Source organism: Microtus oregoni, unplaced genomic scaffold (assembly GCF_018167655.1).
Source record: "Microtus oregoni isolate MIOR12 unplaced genomic scaffold, Mior012 000025F_ref0000491, whole genome shotgun sequence".
In the NCBI taxonomy this organism is placed as follows: Eukaryota; Metazoa; Chordata; class Mammalia; order Rodentia; family Cricetidae; genus Microtus; species Microtus oregoni.
In genome coordinates this window covers 24,977,886-24,997,876 of record NW_024543084.1, presented here as the reverse complement: position 1 = coordinate 24,997,876, position 19,991 = coordinate 24,977,886, and the positions used below count along the sequence as shown (strand labels likewise).

Below are 19,991 nucleotides of genomic sequence, written 5' to 3'. Positions count from 1 at the left end.
TGGTTTCTGGGAACTGAACTCAGGACCTTTAGGAAGAACACACAGTGCTCCTAACTGCTGAGTCATCTCTCCAGCCCAAATCTGTACATTTTTTAAAGCTTCTTTTTAAATTTATTTGGGGTGGTGGTGGTGGTGGTGGTGGTGGTGGTGTGTGTGTGTATTTACATGCATGGGTGTGTGGCATCAGGGGACAACTTCTGGAAGTGGGTTTTTTTCTTTCCATCAAGAGTGTCTTCAGGCTCAAACTCAGGTCAGGCTTGGAATCAAACACTTTCAGTCGCTAAGTCACCTAACTGGCCCCCATTTTATCATCGTTTGATTTCTAATTGCGTGGATGACTGATTTGAGTTTTTAAAATACCCAGGGCTGCGTGTTTGATTGGCCAGCCGCGCGCGAAGGCCCGCCTCCAGCCCAACCCACTGCGTGCCTTCCGGGCCAGTCCACACCCTGGTTACCCTGGTCGCGCCCCCCCCCCCCCACACACACACTTCTGAGCGGTTCCAGAGAGTCGGTGTTGTCCCCCGCCCCCAAGCAGTCCAGCTGCGTCGGTTGCAAGCCTCAGCACAGGACATTTAACTTTTAATATAACTTGCTCATCTTGCGTCTCTCTGACTGCTACAGATGCTCACCGAGACCCAGGCTAGCATGTAGAAGCTAATTCTGGAAACAGGGCGGTGCTGCCGCCTTTGAGAGCAACTGTTAGCTACCAGAGCCAAGTCCTTCCCAGAGGACGCGACCTGCTGTCCTTTTACTTCCTTGGTATGAGATTTCATAAAATTCACAGGGTATTGAGTTGGGTTTTTTGATTTTTTTTTTTTAATGAAAACTTTCCAACCTTGCTCTCAAACTGACACCTATATGCCCCAACATGGACCAAGTTAGCATGCCCTGCCTCCCCCTCAGAATGAGAATTTTTTCCAGAAAACTCAAACACATACCTTATATGGGGAGTACCATACGTTTCTTTGTGATAATGGGTCTGGATACGCTGTAACCAAGGCTGGCCTCAAACTCACAAAGATTCCCCTGCCACAGCTTCCCAAGTGTTGGGATTTTAGATGAAAATTTTTGTTTGTTTAGTTAAATGGAGGCTTTCTGGACCCATCTGTGCAGCTGAGGATACCTTGGCCTGAGTGGCAGCTCAGCCTTGCTGGCTGAGCTACTACTTAGAAATGATATTAGCATGATCATGAGACTATTCCTCATAAGGGTGAGGGCAGAAAACAAAACAAGAACATGGAAGGACCGGGCCTTGGTGGCTAACATCTTTAATCCCAGCACTCAGAGGCAAAGGCAGGCAGATCTCTGAGTTTGAGGCCAGCCTGGTCTCCATAGTGGGTCCAGGTCAAGGCTATATTGAGAAACCCTGTCTTGAAAAACAAAACAAAACAACAAAAAGAAAAACTGTAAGGGTTTCCAGAGAACCCACTCAGCAACAGGAGCCTTTGGTTCTGGCTCCGGCTTCTTGCCCTATGAAGTCTCTAAAGTGAATCATTTGAACAGAGGCCATGGGGGGGTGGGGGGCAGGGTTTGGAGGCAGCTGGTTAATCCCAGGGTCTTCAACTCCTCGGGGAGGCTAGGAACCAGAGTAGCGGTCACCCCAAAACACAGGAGGCTAGCACAGACTTTATAGTAACACTGTAAATTTATAGAAAGCGTGGGCTATACTCTGAGTTCCACCCTGTTTCACAAACCAGAAGACATGGGCTGGTGGGATGGCTCAGCTGGTAAAGTCCGGGTGCTAAGCCCTTGGCTTTGTCCCCTGTCTCCTGTACACAGGGAAAAAGAATGAAAAGACCCCCCCCCCCCCCACACACACACACTCACTTCCACATCCACTTCCCGACACACAAAAATACATTTAGAGACCTGGAGATAAGACTCATCAGTTAAGACCACTTGTTGCTCTTCCAGAGGGTCTGAGTTCGATTCCCAGAGCCACATGGTGGCTCACAACCGCCTGTAACTCCAGTTCTAGCCGATCTGATGCATACCCGTGGTATACAGACATATACGTGGGCAAAACACTAGTACACAGAAAATGAAAGAAATAAGTAAAACAGGGTGAGAGGCACTCTTACGGAGGCCAGAGGACAACAGTTTTTGGGATGGTTGGCTCCTTCCAGAACTCAGGACTGCATGCGTGGCAAAAAGCTCTCATACCCACTCAGCCATTTCGCTGGTCCCTTAAAATGTAATTCAGAAGCAACAAACAAACGAAAATAACCATGTCGTAACCGAGGAAACTAAGGTTGACATGATTCTAATTAGGAGCCTCAGTACAGAGGAACAGTCAACTTAAGAGGGCTCAAGAAATGGGCTGCACTACCAGGGTGCGGTCACACAGCGCCTCTGCGCCTTTAAGGTGTGAGCTGAGGGCGGGGCTCCGGAGCCATCCTGCGGGTGACGTCATGAAAGGGAGCCGGGACTGTCGGGGGGGGGGGGGGGGGGGGGGGGGGAAGCAGCGTTAACTTTTAAAGGCGCAGCCTTGTCACAGGCGCTCCCCGACGACTCACAGCACAGCCAGAGGGCCCCCTCCCTTTAAGGAGAAAGTCAAGGGAGGGACCTGATGGCCCCTCCCCCCGGCTCCTTTAAGGAGCGGCTCTGGTCCGCCGTCAGAAAAGCGGCTTAAAGGCGACGCGTGGCGCGATGGCGGCGTTCCCCGGCGGGTTGCGCGGGCTGCGGTTCCTGCCGCTGCTCCTGCTGCTGCCGCTGCCGCTGCCGCCGGGTGGCCCGCGGGGCATCGACGGCTACTTCCCCGAGGAGCGCTGGAGCCCCGAGTCCCCCCTGCAGGCGCCGCGCGTGCTCATCGCGCTGCTGGCGCGGAACGCGGCGCCCGCGCTGCCGGCCACGCTGGGCGCCCTGGAGCGGCTGCGCCACCCACGGGAGCGCACGGCGTTATGGTGAGCGGCCGGCCCGGGCGCTGTGCGCAGGGCCTCGGCTATGCACCTCGGGGGATTCGGCTGTTTATCCGGGGACTCGATTTTGTACCCGAGGGATGCGGTTATGTCTTGGCGGACTCGGCTCTGCACTGCGGAGACTCGGTTGAGCCTCGGTTTAGGACTCGGTTGTCTACCTAGGGACCCGGGTTATGCACCTGGGGAGTTCGGCTTTGTAACCGAAGTACCGGCTTTCGTCCCGATTGCACTTTGGGACCCCGAGCTGCTGCCTGCTCCCGCCAGGTTCTGGGTTGCTGCCAGCCCTCACAGCTGCGATTCTAGGACCCCTGGCTTCTCAGAATGGGCCAGGCTGGTGCTTCCAGACCCTTCCAGCTCACTGTCTTGCGCCCCAGGCGCGGGCCGGCGTTCCACTCTAACAAAGTCAATGAACTTAACAGGTTTCCAGACCCAGTCAGACCCCTATGTGACTTAAGAGTAGAGGAAGGGACCTGAAGGCAGTGGGAAGAAGTGGACCCTTCACACAAGGGGACATGGCAGCTTCTGACGTCCCACTCAGTGTCCTTTTACATAGTTTTTCTTTGTGGCACCACAATGTGCTTTCCACATTAGCAGGCCTTGTTCAGCTGTGCAGCAGTGAGCTGGGCGTCATCCTCACTGCCGTGTTTCTGATGGGCAGTAGGCACAGAGCGGGAGGGTGCTTTATCCAGGGCATTGCAGGTGGTGGGGACTGAGCCAGCCTGGAGAGCCCCCACGCCATCTGGTTGTTCCGTCTTGCCTTTTGATTCCCCGACTGCTCTGACCCATCATCCACTTGTGCTCACAGGGTGGCCACGGATCACAACACGGACAACACTTCAGCCATACTCCGAGAGTGGCTGGTGGCTGTGAAGGGTTTATACCACTCTGTGGAGTGGCGGCCAGCGGAGGAGCCCAGGTGAGTCTCCCATCTTCACTGGAGTGGGAAGCCAGCATGCTCTGTCCCCACCCTGGGCTTTGCTGGCAGATCCTGATTCTCTAGCCGACCTTCGTCCCATTGTCCTTCACTCCATTGTCCAGCCTTGGGCACTAGCCTGACACACCTCCCGGCAGAATTCCTTTGCGTCTGGTGGCCACCTGTTGTGTTTCTGCCTCAGAGTGTTGTGGCATACTCTCCTCTAACTTCGCCCCAGGCTGCCCTGAAACTTGCCATCCTCCTGCCTCAGTCTCCTGAGTGCTGGAATCACAGATGCCCACCCCCACGCACTAGCCTGTGGGATTGCATCTGGTGACCTGCCGGGGCTCTCTTACTCCTTTTGTGCCCAGAGGCACCTTGATGGCCCTGGGGTGCCCCCGGCCATGCAGAGCTTTCCTTGGGCCGCAGCTTGCCTGCCATGTCTATGCCTCTGGACCCTCACACACGCTGGGCTGGTGGCCAGGACCCTGCACACTTCCTCCCCCGTGCTCCACTTGGAGGCCTTCAGATCTGCTGTGTGCCTTATCGTCTGTGAAGTTGTCTATGACTGGGGGCTCGCTGTGTGCCATATCCTTACATCACAGTTACTCTCGTAGTTCCTACCCAGATGAAGAGGGCCCCAAACACTGGTCTGACTCCCGCTATGAACATGTCATGAAGTTGCGCCAGGCGGCTCTCAAGTCAGCTCGGGATATGTGGGCTGATTACATCATGGTGAGTTTCTGGGTGAGAGACACTGGAGATGCAGGAGCCAGGAGTTACCCCATGGGGTTATACAAAAAACTTTGTCTCAAATAAACAAACAAATAAATAAATAAAATAAAGAGGGGAGGGGGCTGTGGCTATAGCTCAGTGGGTACTTGAGGCCTGGGTCCCATCCCAGGCCCTCCAGAAAGAGCAAGTAGGGTTTGTATACCCTTGTTTGGGCACTATGTTGTATTTTTAAATAGATGTTTGAAAATAACATTGTTTATTTATTGGCGTGTGAGCTTGCAGGTCAGCTTGCAGGAGTGGCCACCTTGTCTTGGGGATTGACCTTTTTTGACTCACTGTGGATCACCAAGGGTCATGAACTAGGGCCTTGTAAGTGCGAAGCCGTGGGAGTCCCTACTTCCTCTTCCCCCGACTTCCCCTGCCTGTGAGGAGGAAGCATCTGGGGCTGGAGGGTTCAGTGGCTGTGGAACACTGACCGGCTGTGAGCTCCCAGGATCAGCTCCCAGTAACCTCGGGGCCTGGGGGAATTTGGCACCCCCTTCTGGCCTGTGTGGGCACTGCACTCAAATGCATACTTTTTAACAATTTATTTGGGTTTTTTGAGACAGGGTTTCTTTGTGTAGCCCTCGGTGTTCTGGAACTTCCTCTGTAGACAGGTTGGGCTAAAACTCTGCCTCCTGAGTGCTGGGATTAAAGGTGTGCACCACCGCCCCCTGCTAGGTTAATTTATTATTTTTATTTTGTGTTTATGGGTGTTTTGCCTGCATGTCTGTCTATGCAGCACACGTGTGCCTGGTGCCTATAGAGATCAGTAGAGGGTGTCACCTCCCCCAGAACTGGAGTTACAGATGGCTGTGAGATGCCATGCAGGTGCTGGGAACTGGACCTGGGTCCTGTGTGAGAACAGCCAGGGCGGTAACAGCTGAGCCAGCTCTTTGGTCCCCAATGAAATGTGTGTGTGTACACAACATCAGACTTTGTGTCCATGGGTCACTGCCCCCTGTCCTGAGCGGTCTGGGGCCTCTGTTCAGTGGGTAGATTCAGGCACGTGGCGGTAGATTCAGGCACGTGGCAGCCACAAGGTCTGGTGTTCAGTTGGTGGATTCGCGCATGGGGCGGCCACGAGGTCTGGTGTTCAGTTGGTGGATTCGCGCATGGGGCAGCCATGAGGTCTGGTGTTCAGTTGGTGGATTCGCGCATGGGGCGGCCATGAGGTCTGGTTTGCAGCCCTGAGAGGGGCTCCAGTTGGATTCCAGGGTCTTGCCTGTTCTGTTTGCTGTTTGGTTGATTGCTTGCTGTAAACTGTTGCTGTGTAGTGATGGTGTGCCTGAAACCGCAGCCTCCCAGGTGCTGAGATACTGGCGTGAGAACCCCCCACCTCCACATTACCCTGTGCTGTGGCTGAGGTGAACCTGAACCCGAGGTCTCGTGTGTGCTGGGTGCTCGGCCCTGTCCTTATTTGTCTACAGGGAACCTGTCTTCATAGGCTCAGCAGAGAAGGGAGGTCAGAGCTTGTGTGAGCTTGGGTGGCCTTGTCTGGCCCCCTAGTTCCCAGCCGGCACCCCAGGAGGAACTCAGTCTGAATGTGGAAGAGGTAGGGCCCAGCCATGGGAGCATTGGGTCACCGTTGGAGGCCAGTGGGGAACCATAGAGTCTGTGAGCGGGGTGAGTCTGTGCTCTGATTGGCCCTCCCCTCTTCTGTGGCAGCAGGTTTTGTTGTTTGGGTTTTTTTTTAAAGATTTATTTATTTATTATATATACACTGTGTTCTGCCTGCATGAATCCCTGTAGACCAGAAGAGGGCACCAGATCTCATTATAGATGCTTGTGAGCCACCATGAAAGCACTGGGAATTGAACTCAGGACCCCTGAAGGAGTCAGTGCTCTGAGCCGTCTCTCCAGCCCCTGCTGTTTTGCTTTCTTGATTATGTTTATTTATTTGTAGGTGGTCACATATTGTCATAATCTTGTGGGGACTGGAGGGCAGTTTTGGGGAGTCTGCTGTCTCCTTCTGTGAGTCTCCGGGATGAACTCAGATTGTCAGCCTTGGCCAGAGGGCCACTGATGACGTCATCCCGGATGCCTGAGGTGCAGAAGGCCTAGTGGGGAAGGCAGCAAAGACTCCAGAAAGAGGAAGGTGGACCCAGCTCCTTGGCCCATCTTACAGAAATGAAAGCAGATGCTGAGGTCGGAAAAGAGAAACAGTATGGACCTGGAGCAGATTCAGAGTGAAAAATAAGAAATAAGAAGGACAGGAAAGGACATGCATGCTCATAGGTTTGGTGGAAGAGAGGGTTTATTGTTAGAGGCAGGAACAGACAGAGCTGGGCAGAGGGCGGGATATGGACGCCATACTCTGTAACTGAGGGATGCTGGGAAAACCTGGCAGCCAGGTCTGCTTGATATGTTCAGTCTGTCCCAGGCTTGAGATCTAACAGGAGGCTACTAGAAACTCCTGGAACTTTGTGGATCCTTTTGTAGCCCCCCAGAACAGACGGGGTGCCCTTCCCTGCTTTTGGCTTCTGTGGTTTGAGGCTGGCTCTTTTCACGGTCCCCAGGAGGTCACTGTGACCTGACTCAAAGCTCTCTATGGAAAAGTACTTTTGGTACTAGGGGACTTTGGAGCACAGGACTGGAGTGTGTTTACTTCCCGGTCGGTGGAAGAAAAGGGTCTCCAGGATGGATTTCAGGTTTAGCCAAACAGCAGGGGAACCAGCTTCTGGCCAATTGACTGCCCCTTGCTCTGCAGAAACTTTTTTTATTGTAACACAGTTTCCACCTCTTAGCCAGTAAGTTTCTATGAACCGAAACCTCCCATCTGAGCCAGATGGTAGTGGCACACGACTTTAATCCCAGCACTCTCCCAGCATTCGCTAGAGAGATGGCTCAGTGGTTAAAAGTACTGGCTGTTCTCCAAAGGACCTGGGTTCAATTCCCACTACCCACGTGGCAGTTCACAACTGTCTGTAACTCTAAGATCTGACACCCTCACACGGATATACATGCAGGCCAAACACCAATAAATAAAACTTTAAAAAAAATCCCAGCACTCAGGAAGCAGAGGCAGGCAGATCTCTGAATTTGAGGCCAGCCTGGTCTACCGAGCTGGTTCCAGGACAGGGTCCAAAGCTACAGAGAAACCCTGAAACCCTGTCTAGGGGAAGTGGAGGACCCCTTCTCCCCAAGCAGTTCTGAGTCAGGAGACCTCTTGCTTTCCCACGTCCTTTCATAACTATGCTTTGGCTCTGAATTCTTCTGGAAGAAATCCGAGAAGAGTCCAACAAAAGGTAGCCGCCACCAAAGGTGGTGCAAAGCCCAGCGCCAACACTCTGCGGAATCTCGCCACACTGGGTGCTTTCATTTTCCTTTAATTTATTTGATTTTATTTTATGTTCATTGGTATGAGAGCTGGATCTCCCGGAACTGGAGTTGCAGTTCATTTTCCTTTAATTTATTTGATTTTATTTTATGTTCATTGGTATGAGAGCTGGATCTCCCGGAACTGGAGTTGCAGACAGATGTGAACTGTCATGTGGATGCTGGGAACTGAACTCTGGTCCTCTGCAAGAGCAACCAGTGCTCTTACCCACTGAGCCATCTCTCCAGCCCTAGTATTTTTTTTAATGTGACTTTTTGTTATGTATCCCTGACTGGTCTGGAACTCTCAACCAGGCTGGACTCATGCCTCTGAATGCCGGGACAGCCGGCAGCACACCAGGCTCATGTTTATGTGTTTGTTTATTTACTTGTTTAACTTCTGGTTTCTGAGACAGGGTTTCTCTGGGTAGCCCTGGCTGGCGAATCTTTTGCCTCAGAGTTTGTCCTAGAGTTCCTGTCTGCCTGGAAGTCCCGCCTGTCCTCCCTGCCCAGCCATTGGTCATTCAGCTCTATACTAAACCAATTAGAAGGTACCTGAGGTAGGTGAGGCCAGACAGATGTTTCTTCACACAGTGTACAAAAAGATCAGCCTCACATCAACGAGAATTTGTGTGTCTGTCGTTTGGTGGCCAAGCAATATTCCAAACCGTGGCCTCCACACAGATGTCTCTGCGGGGGTATTGTGTGTATCTGACTTTTTGGCTCCTGTGGTGGGTGCGATGTTTGAACCCATTCCTTCCAATCTTTGGGGTTCATCTCCCAGGATGGAAAGTTAGACTTGTCTTTCTCTAACTTTTGGGCATGCTGCCAGGCTGCCCTGGCTCACACAAGATTCCAGTATATGCAGGGTTTAGGTGAGACTAGCACTTGACCCCATAGCTCCCCAGGGGCTGCTGCCTCTCCAGCTGGGGACGCACCATGGAGCCTGGTGCTGAGTGATTCTGACGTGCAGGTAGCAGTTGCATGGGGGCAATAGGAGGTGGATCTGTGGCTGAACCCTAGAAAAAGGCCAGGTCAGTCCCTGATGCAGACTAAGTCTTTTTTTTTTTTAAGATTTATTTATTTATTATATATACAATATTCTGCCTGTATATATCCCTGAGGGCCAGAAGAGGGCACCAGACCTCATTACAGATGGTTGTGAGCCACCATGTGGTTGCTGGGAATTGAACTTGGGACCTCTGGAAGAGCAGCCTGTGCTCTTATCCTCTGAGCCATCTCTCCAGCCCCAGGCTGAGTCTTTTGTAATGAAGTGTGGCTGCCTCTGGCATTGCAGTGCACTGTGGTAGAGCCACGCCCCCAGACTTAATGGCCAGGGTTCTATTTTTAAATAATAAAAGAAATAATTATTTGTGTTACTCCCTGAATCAGTTTCAGCACAGCTGGAACCCACTGGTCCAGCTCCTGTCTCATTTCCACAGTTCTGGGATCTCTGCACAGAAGACACCACTTCCTCCCGGAGCTTGTGTGCAGCCCGGACACTGTGTGTGTGTGTGTGTGTGTGTGTGTGTGTGTGTGTGTGTGCAGCCCAGACACTGTGTATGAGTGTGTGTGTGCAGCCTGGACACTGTGTGTGTGTGTGTGTGTGAGTGCAGTCCGGACACTGTGTGTGTGCAGTCCAGACACTGTGTGTGTGTGTGAGTGCAGTCCGGACACTGTGTGTGTGCAGCCTAGACACTGTGTGTGTGCAGCCCGGACACTGTGTGTGTGTGTGTGTGTGTGTGTGTGTGTGTGTGTGCAGTCCAGACACTGTGTGTGTGTGTGTGTGTGTGTGTGTGTGTGTGTGTGCGCAGTCCAGACACTGTGTGTGTGCAGCCCGGACACTGTGTGTGTGTGTGTGTGTGTGTGTGCAGTCCAGACACTGTGTGTGTGTGTTTGTGTGCGTGTGTGTGTGCAGTCCGGACACTGTGTGTGTGCAGCCCAGACACTGTGTGTGTGCAGCAGTCATGGCCACACTAAACCATGCCTAGTCTTTCTATTATTTTTCTTTATTTGTATAAATGAATGTCTTGCCTGCATGTGTGTCTGTACCACATACCTGCCTAGTGCTCTGAAGGCCAAAACAGGGCGTCCGATCCCCAGGAACTGGAGTTACAGATGTTGTGAGTCACAGCGTGGGTGCTGGGAACCAGCCCACATCTGCTGCAGGAGCAGCCAATCTCTTTACCGCTGCGCTCCCTGGGATGTCCACACCTTCACCTGAGTCTGGTCATGCTAACAGCTGGTGAACCTTTTGCAGTTTGTGGACAGTGACAACTTGATCACCAACCCTGATACCCTGAGTCTCCTCATTGCTGAGAACAAGACAGTGGTGGCCCCGATGCTGGATTCCCGTGCAGCATACTCCAACTTCTGGTGTGGGATGACTTCGCAGGTAGGTGGGTGGGGACCAGGGCAGACGGGTCACCCCAGACAAGCATCAGGGCGGGGTCCTTTGTTACTGAGGCAGAAGCAGGAGCCCAAATTCACTTGGTGACAGCTAGGAAGTGGCAGTTCCAGGAGTGGCCTTCAGGCATGGCTTGAACCTGGTGCTCCAACAGTCTCGGGCAACTGGGGATCGACTCTAATGGACCCAGCCATGTCCACTTCAGGTCACTTGGGAGGCCTGCTGTGGCTGGGTGCAGGCCTGAGAGTACACTCAGCTGTGGGCTCAGTGCCTCCTGACCACCCTGCCCCTGCAGGGCTAACAAGCAGCACCCCTGCCTCCATCCCCCCACCCCCCCACCCCCGCAGAGCTAACAAGCTGCACCCCTGCCTACAGTCCCCACCCTTCACCCCACCCTTCACCCCACCACTCCCCCCCACAGGGCTACTACAAGCTGCACCCCCGCCTACAGTCCCCACCCTCCACCCCCGGCAGGGCTACTACAAGCGCACCCCTGCCTACATCCCCATCCTCCACCCACTCAGGGCTACTACAAGCGCACCCCTGCCTACATCCCCATCCGGAAACGAGACCGCAGAGGCTGCTTCGCCGTTCCCATGGTGCATTCCACCTTTCTCATCGACCTGCGGAAGGCAGCGTCCAGGAGCCTGGCCTTCTATCCACCGCACCCTGACTACACCTGGTCTTTTGACGACATCATTGTGTTTGCCTTCTCCTGCAAGCAGGCAGGTAAGTGAGGCCTGAAGCCCAGTGGTTGTGTGGGCTCCATACTGAGCAAGTCCAAGGAATAAGAGTGGAGCGCGCAGATGGGCCTCGGTCACCGCCTTGTTCAGGGAGGTTCTGCTGTGGTCCTGGGACTTGGGAAACTGAGGCAGGAGGGTGGTAAATTAGTGGCACAGGTAGCATGAATAGTATAAACCCAGAGACAGATATTGGGGTTCAACCTGAAAAATAGCAGCCAGCCACTGGCTCCTACCACTACCTCAGACTGGAAATGGGCGATCCTACCTTCACAATCCTCAGGCTGAGACTGAGCTGAGACCTGTCCTCCCGTTTTATATTCCTCGCTAGTACTGGGATTAAAGGCACACCACCTGCCTGTGTAGCTGGCTAGACTGGCTGCTTTGCACTGACCTTCAGGAAAGCTTTAGTTTTTTTGTTTGTTTGTTTGTTTTTAATTTTCGAGACAGGGTTTCTCCGTAGCTTTTGGTTCCTGTCCTGGAACTAGCTCTTTTTTTTTTTTTTTTTTTTGGTTTTTCGAGACAGGGTTTCTCTGTGGTTTTGGAGCCTGTCCTGGAACTAGCTCTTGTAGACCAGGCTGGTTTCGAACTCACAGAGATCCGCCTGCCTCTGCCTCCCGAGTGCTGGGATTAAAGGCGTGCGCCACCACCGCCCGGCCAAGCTTTAGTTATTAAAACACAAATAATATACCACTTTATTTGTCTAAAATAAAAAAGAAGGCTATGACTAACATAAAAAAAAACTATATACAATAAGTACAATAACTATACAGGCAATAAATACATTGACAATGTGTAGTCCTTTGTATTTGATAAATTCAGAGAAAATACTCCATATCTATCCTATCTTGTGAGTCCAAAGTCTTGTACCTAATTTACTTTCTATCATAACTTGCTTTCTGCATCTGGTAAACTATAACTAATCTTCAGTCCCTCAGAGACCCAATAAGGAAATAATATTATTCCTGAGTAAGCAGGAAGTGTGAACAGGCGACTTCCAAAAAATGTGAGAAATGACAGAAACAGCTGACTGCAAGGACAGTCACCCATGGTTCCTCTGCGACGTTGGGGCATCCATCTTAGGTCCACAGGCCTAGCATATCTGACAGACTTCTGTGAAGCAGAATATTCTGAAGGGTTGTCCCTCCTTGTCTTGACAATGTTTCTTTTGTGTCCTGCTTGTCCAATTAGGACAGCATACTGTCAGCAGTTGAGGGAAGGGCATTTCTTGCCCAGTGGCTTACTTTTCCCATAAGGAAAGTAAGCTCCATGTGGAGTTTCTTCAATGCCCATTTATTTTCTCTGAGTTAGATTGGTGCTGCCAGGAGCAGACATGTCTCATTGTCATTAAAAAGAATTATGTTATTGGACCATCTTAAATGCTGTATTCTATAGATCTATGAAGTGTTTGAATATGGTCTGTCTATTTAAAATCTTTGTTTGACTTTGAAAGCATACCTAATGTGACTACAAGTTCTGTTATACTAGGTGATTAACTACTAACCTGCATTTCCTTGTTATCCTAAACAGTTGGTAATAATAATTTTCAAGGACTAGAAATTTGCATTATTGTTAAATGAGCTGTATAGGTACAGTACCTTAAACAAGAGTAGAAATGTATGTACAGTATGTTCTCACAAAATTAATCTCAAATTTGTATCAGTATACAAAATTTGTACACAATATACAAAAGTCCAATCCAATGTAAAACATTTAAAACTAGTAGTTGCTTTTAAAAAGTAGATTTAATAATCCACCTCTTAGCCGGGCGATGGTGGCGCACACCTTTAATCCCAGCACTCGGGAGGCAGAGGCAGGCGGATCTCTGTGAGTTCGAGACCAGCCTGGTCTACAGAGCTAGTTCCAGGAACAGGCTCCAAAGCCACAGAGAAACCCTGTCTCGAAAAACCAAAAAAAAAAAAAAAATCCACCTCTTTATTTTTTTATTAATATTTATTGAGCTCTACATTTTTCTCTGCTCCCCTCCCTGCCTCTCCCCTCCCCTCTTCAAATCTCCCCCAAAGTCCACATGCTTCCAATTTACTCAGGCGATCTTGTCTTTTTCTGCTTCCCACTTAGATTAGATCTACGTAAGTCTCTCTTAGTGTCCACATTGTTGTCTAAGTTCTCTGGGATTGTGGTTTGTAGGCTAGCTTTCTTTCCTTTATGTTTAAAAACCACCTATGAGTGAGTACATATGGTAATTGTCTTTCTGGGTCTGGGTTACCTCACTCAAAATAATGTTTTCTGGCTCCATCCATTTTCCTGCAAAATTCAAGCTGTCATTATTTTTTCCTGCTGTGTAGTACTCCACTGTGTAAATGTACCATTTTCCTTATCCATTCTTCAGTCGAGGGGCATTTAGGTTGTTTCCAGGTTCTGGCTATGACAAACAACGCTGCTATGAACATAGTTGAGCACGTGTCCTTGTGGCACAATTGAGCATCCTTTGGATATATACCCAAAAGTGGTATTACTGGGTCTTGAGGAAGGTTGTTTCCTAATTTTCTGAGAAATCGTCACACTGACATCCAAAGGGGTTGTACCAGCTTGCACTCCCACCAGCAATGCAGAAGTGTTCCCTTTTCCCCACAACCTCTCCAGCATAAGCTGTCATCGGTGTTTTTGATCTTGGCCATTCTTACAGGTGTAAGATGGAATCTCAGAGTTGATTTGCATTTCTCTGATGACTTAGGATGTTGAACATTTCCTTAAGTGTTTTTCAGCCATTTTAGATTCCTCTCTTGAGAGTTCTCTGTTTAGGTCTTTACTCCATTTTTTTTTATTGGATTATATGATCTTTGGTGTCCAATTTCTTGAGTTCGTTGTATATTTTAGAGATCAGACCTCTGTCTGATGTGGGGTTAGTGAAGATCTTTTCCCATTCTGTAGGTGGTCGTTTTGTCTTGTTGATGGTGTCCTTTGCTTTTCAGAAGCTTTTCAGTTTCAGGAGGTCCCATTTATTAATTGTTTCTCTCAGAGTCTGCTACTGGGGTTCTATTTAGGAAGTGGTTCCCTGTACCGATGTGCTCAAGTGTACTTCCCACTTTCTCTTCTATGAGGTTCAGTGTGACTGGCTTTATGTTGAGGTCTTTGATCCATTTGGACTTGAGTTTTGTGCATGGTGATAGATATGGATCTATTTTCACTCTTCTACGTGTTGATATCCAGTATGCCAGCACCACTTGTTAAATATGGGATTAAAGGTGTGCACCACCACCGCCACTGCCTCTATGGCTAACTAGTGTGGCTGCTGGGATTAAAGGTGTGTGCCACCACTGTCTGATTGGCTAGTCTGGCTGCTTTGCATTGATCTTCAAGCAAGCTTTATTTATTAAAACACAAATACTATACTACTATGGGCACACACAGTGAGATCCCATACCAAACAACAGAAGAATAGACATGCGTAGTTACTATTTTCATCTCCCAGTTGTGTGTGTGTGTGTGTGTGTGTGTGTGTATGTGTGTGTTCATGAGCACGCTTGCAGTGGATTTGTGTACACTGCAGTAACTTGTGTGTGATCAGCACGGCACACTTAGAAGTTGGAGGACCTGCAGGTATCGGTTCTCTCTGTCCACTGTGGGTCCTGGGGATGGAACTCAGATCTTCAGGCACCGTGGCACACACCTTTAATCCCGGTGCTCAGGAGGCAGAGGCGGATCTCTGTGTGTTCGAGGCCAGCCTTTCTCATGAGCCCTGTGGTGCTGACTGATGAGGGCCTCATCTCACTTTTGAACACTCACAAACCAAAATCAGTTTTTACATTTTCGAAGAATGACTGAAATCTGAAACCTTTTGCTTGTCGAGGCCTCACAGCGTAGCCCGGGCTGGTCTGCAGCTCCCCATCCCTGCCTTCATCCCGAGCCCTGGGATGATGGACGGGTACCACCCTGACTTCTCTCTTGTCCCCACACTAGAGGTGCAGATGTACGTGTGCAATAAGGAGGTGTACGGCTTCCTGCCCGTGCCTCTGCGTGCGCATAGCAGCCTGCAGGACGAGGCAGAGAGCTTCATGCACGTGCAGCTGGAGGTCATGGGTGAGTGGGTGCTGTTGGGCGGCAATCCTGGCATGGAGCGTGTGTGACTCCAGAGGCTGAGTTCCAGGTCAAGGAACAGCCTGGGCTACAGGGTGAGATCCCAGCCTGAAAGACTGATCATGTTTGCAGTGGAGTTAGAAGGGGTGCTATACCCATGTAGCATTTGCGGGGACACATTTGGAGTGACAGCAGCCAGCGTGAGCCTCACTGCGATTCTGAGAAGCTTGAGAGTGTGGCTGAGGAGAGCAGGGGCCGCTCCTGGGATAATTCTGCAGTAGCTGCTGAGCGCCTGCTGTATACCAAGCTCTGGGCTGTGTACCGTGAGTGGGCAGACCCCACACTCCTCCAGGATGTTAGAGATGGAGTTAGAGCAGGGACAGCGTTGAATCCCAGGCCTGACCAGCCAGAGGCCCGGAGGCTGCCCCTGGGTCATCGCTGAGGTCTAAGTTGATTTGGGCATCTTAGGAATGTGGCATGGGTGAAGGTCCGGGGCAGGAATGGACCCCTTGGGATCTGGTGCCAACAACTGAGATGGGGGTTTGGAGGGCATGGGGCCCTAGGACCCCAGTGACCCCTATTTTCTTCCTGTTAGTAAAGCACCCGCCAGTGCAGCTGTCCCAGTTCATCTCAGCACCCAGCAAGACTGCAGACAAGATGGGCTTTGATGAGGTGGGCTGGGCACCCCCCCGCCCCCCACCCCCGGGTAGGGAGGCAGCTGACTGACCTGGGGTCACTGAAACTGTAATCACAGGTTTTCATGATCAACCTGAAGCGGAGGCGGGACCGGCGAGAACGCATGCTGCGGGCCCTGCATGAGCAAGAGATCGACTGCAAGCTGGTGGAGGCCGTGGATGGCAAGTATGTCCTGCACACGCGCAACCGTTCATGTGTTGTGCATGTGTTGTGCGTATGTTGCGTGTGTGTGTGTGTGCGTGTGTATGTACGGGCGTGTGTGTGTGCGCGTGTGTATGTACGGGCGTGTGTGTGCATGTGTGTGTGTGTGTGTGTGCATACGTTCAAGCTTGTACACATGAAGGGGGTGGAGTCAACTTTGGCAGACCCTCGGTGCAGCCAAGAAGGCAGGAAGGCATCTTATCCTCAGACAGGCTGCCATGCTCTTGAACAAAGCCGAATGGTGTCTGGGCTTGGACCCAACCGGTTAGGTCCACAGAAGGTCAGAGGTTGATTGGTAGACAGCTTTTTTCCATTTTCCTCACCCTGTTCTCCATCCTCCTCTCCCTGGACCTCTCCAGAGCCATGAACACCAGCCAGGTGGAGGCCCTGGGCATCCAGATGCTGCCTGGCTACCGGGACCCCTACCACGGGCGACCCCTAACCAAGGGAGAGCTGGGCTGCTTCCTCAGCCACTACAACATCTGGAGGGAGGTAGGTGTGGGTAAGGGGCTAGCCCACGGTCCTTGGTCAGCCTCGGAGGCCCAGGGAGGACTGTGGTCCTCGTGCCTCCAGCAGCAGGCTCTGTGGCTGTGTTTCGGTGTCTGTCCCATAAACTGTCTTTACGTTGGCCATGGTTCTTCTGAGTGGGGCGGCTACTGCCCTTTCATTGTAGAAAGTTGGCCTGGGGAGGGCCTGCAGGTGAGGCTGGGGCTGTGGTCCCCAAGTGAGACCTTGCGCCCCAACCTGACTGTGCTCTGTGTCTTTACATGTGATGACCTTTGGCGTTAGTGTCGCTCGGCTATGCGTTAGGGAACAGCAGGTGATGCTAAAACCACACAAGAACCAAAATTTTTTTTAAATATTTATTTATTATGTATACAATATTCTGTGTATATATCCCTGCAGGCCAGAAGAGGGCACCAGACCCCATTACAGATGGTTGTGAGCCACCATGTGGTTGCTGGGAATTGAACTCAGGACCTTTGGAAGAGCAGGCAATGCTCATAACCTCAGAGCCATCTCTCCAGCCCCAAAAACCAAATTTTTAACCTGCAAATTGGAGGCTGGATAGGTGGGGCGTTGACTCCAGATGATGAGGAACAAGAAAAAGGACACCTGGATGCCCAAAGTAATGGGTTCTTGCATGGGCTGTCCTTCCTTCCTGAAGTTCCTCGTGGCAGTCTCTTAGCTGGATGATGGTGAAGCCTTCTAGACAGGGGCATCCTAGACCAAGGAGGAAGGGTGGAGGAGCCTGCCTGTTGTTGCCGAGAGAAAGGCTTCTTGGTTTCCCAAGCAAAACACAGGCAAAGGTCCTAGAGCAGAAGAGCCCAGGCAAGGGGGAAAAGAGAGCTGTGGTGGGCACACAGCTGGACGTGGAAGGCTGGGAGGCAGCCGTGGTGGGCACACAGCTGGATGTGGGAGGCTGGGAGGCAGCTGTGGTGGGCACACAGCTGGATGTGGGAGGCTGGGAGGCAGCTGTGGTGGGCACACAGCTGGATGTGGGGGCACACAGCTGGATGTGGGAGGTTGGGAGGCAGCCGTGGTGGGCACACAGCTGGATGATGTGGGAGGCTGGGAGGCAGCTGTGGTGGGCACACAGCTGGATGTGGACAGGTCTTTGTGACTTGGCGGAGCCCCTTCCTTCAGGTGGTCGACCGGGGACTGCAGAAATCCCTCGTGTTTGAGGATGATCTGCGTTTTGAGATCTTCTTCAAGAGACGCCTGATGAACCTCATGCGGGATGTGGAGCGCGAGGGCTTGGACTGGGACCTCATGTGAGTGGGGTTGGTGGGAGGGGCCAAGATGGATGTCAGCCTGGGTGCGGGTCTGGAGCCTGGAGGACCTGCTGGGTTGACTTGGGCCCAGCGCTGTCCCTGATGTCGGGTGGTATTCTCTGGCCGGTGGGGGGGGGGGGGTGAGTGACAGGTCTCTGATTCTTCACCCCAGATACGTGGGCCGGAAGCGCATGCAGGTGGAGCAGCCAGAAAAGGCCGTGCCCCGCGTGAGGAACCTGGTGGAGGCCGACTACTCCTACTGGACACTCGCCTACGTGATCTCCCTGCAGGGCGCTCGCAAATTGCTTAGAGCCAAGCCGCTGGCCAAAATGCTGCCAGTTGACGAGTTCCTGCCCGTCATGTTTGATAAGCACCCAGTGTAAGGGGGCTGTGAAGAGCTGCTGAGGGGTGGGGTGGCAGACTGCAGTCTGAGTCCTGGGAGATCAGGGCAGGGGGACAAGTCCTAGTGTGCTTGAAGGAGGGTCTCCATCTCCCCCTGTGCCTCCTGTCTCTCCTAGGTCAGAATATAAGACTCACTTCTCTCCCCGCAACCTGCGCGCCTTCTCTGTGGAGCCGCTCCTCGTCTACCCTACACACTACACTGGGGACGACGGCTATGTGAGCGACACGGAGACCTCAGTTGTGTGGGATAACGAGCACGTTAAGACTGACTGGGACCGAGCCAAGTCCCAGAAGATGCGAGAGCAGCAGGCGCTGAGCCGGGAGGCCAAGAACTCTGACGTGCTGCAATCCCCGCTGGACAGCGCCGCTCGGGACGAGCTCTGAGGCAGCTGGCAAAAGGCAGAGTGACTGCCCCGGATCACAGGGCCACCCAGGCAGACCGTAGAGGACTCTGTAGCAGACGGCTTCCGTCTCCTGCTCAGCGGTCACTTGCACACTGGCACTATTAATGGAATGTTCACTATGCCAGGAATGGGGCTAGGCACTGGGAGGTTGTCTGTCTCTCCGTTGTGTCCACCGCGAAGAAAGGTTTGTTAGAGCGGTGAACAGGCTTAGCACTTCCTGCATCAGGGATTGATTTGAACATCGGTGGTTAGTGATCAGGCCGAGTCAGATATTAGGGATGCACACTTATTTTAAAATCTTTATTGAGGACATACTGTGTGTTGGGCACCATTCTTAGCCCTAGAGATACAGAAATAAGAAAAGTCGACGTGCTAGGCACCTGCTGACGCCAGGTCTTGGCAACACTGAGTTGAGTACCTGCTGTGTGTCGCCCATTAGGTGCTGGGGGTGGTGGTCCCATTGGTGCTCCCCCTTCCGTGGGTTGCCGTGCTGAGCGCAAGGACAGAGTGTAGTAGGCCTTTATTGAGCGCCTATGGCATGCCAGGCCTTGAGGACTCGCAGCCTGTCTGTGAGAGGACAGCAGCTTCCCCTTGTCCAGAGGGACGCTGCTCTCCTTACACTTGACTGCTGGGTTTCAGGGTACTGGTGGCCTTGCCAGCCCCCCTGGAGGGGGCGTCACGGGGGCTGGGGCTCCCTTGCCCACCCCTGGCTTCCATAGCTTCTCCCTGCCCTTGTGTCTCAGGTGTCCCCTGCTTGCTCTTGTGCATGTGGGGCCTTGAAGGGGCCCGGCTGCATTGGGGTGTTTCTATTTGTGGGGCCTTGTAGTGGCCCAGCTGCATTGGGGTGTTCCTATTTGCCTTGGCAGTACGTTTCCTTGCAGGGCCAGGGGGTCACTGTGCCTTCAAAGCCAGATCGGATGTCAGCAGGCAGAAGGTCTCGCCTCTAGAGGATGACTGCTTGCTCAGATCTTGGTAACTTGCTCACGGTTGTATTAAATACTCCTGGTTGGTTTTGGCTGAAGCTTGTGGTCATGCTGCCCCGAGTCCCTATCAAGATTTGGGGGGGCAGGGTTCTTAAAGGTACATGTTATGCAGACTTCCAAGCACTTAAGGGAGTGTGGGTCAGGATGTACTGGGGATCCCATATCCCCCACCCCATAAAGCATCCTGGGAGCGGCTGGTGGATTCTCCAAGATGCTGTGGGGTCCATCACAGTCTGTTCCCAAGGGAACAAATGCCATGTTCACGGAAGGAGCCCACCAGAGCGGATGCTGTGGACCCTGGGACAGGGAGACTGGGCTGCTGGTCCCAGTTCCTGTGGGGCTCAAGGCCCCATGGAGCCTGACAGCCGACTCTGTCCAGCCCAGCCCACCTGCCTAGGGACCCACCCTAAAGACATGGGCAT

General features: G+C 52.2%; 1 protein-coding gene across 1 annotated transcript; it reads left to right on the top strand.

Annotated features, from left to right (window-relative positions):
* The first annotated feature begins 2,611 nt into the window (after positions 1–2,611).
* Colgalt1 (collagen beta(1-O)galactosyltransferase 1) lies at positions 2,612–19,607 on the top strand. The gene is made up of 12 exons (XM_041674700.1): positions 2,612–2,903; positions 3,724–3,834; positions 4,449–4,566; positions 10,184–10,318; positions 10,855–11,059; positions 14,992–15,111; positions 15,704–15,780; positions 15,863–15,969; positions 16,365–16,497; positions 17,653–17,780; positions 17,953–18,159; positions 18,299–19,607. The coding sequence occupies exons 1-12, from the start codon at positions 2,650–2,652 to the stop codon at positions 18,564–18,566; spliced, it is 1,863 nt and encodes a 620-aa protein (XP_041530634.1). The 5' UTR covers positions 2,612–2,649; the 3' UTR covers positions 18,567–19,607.
* Positions 19,608–19,991: the final 384 nt, after the last annotated feature.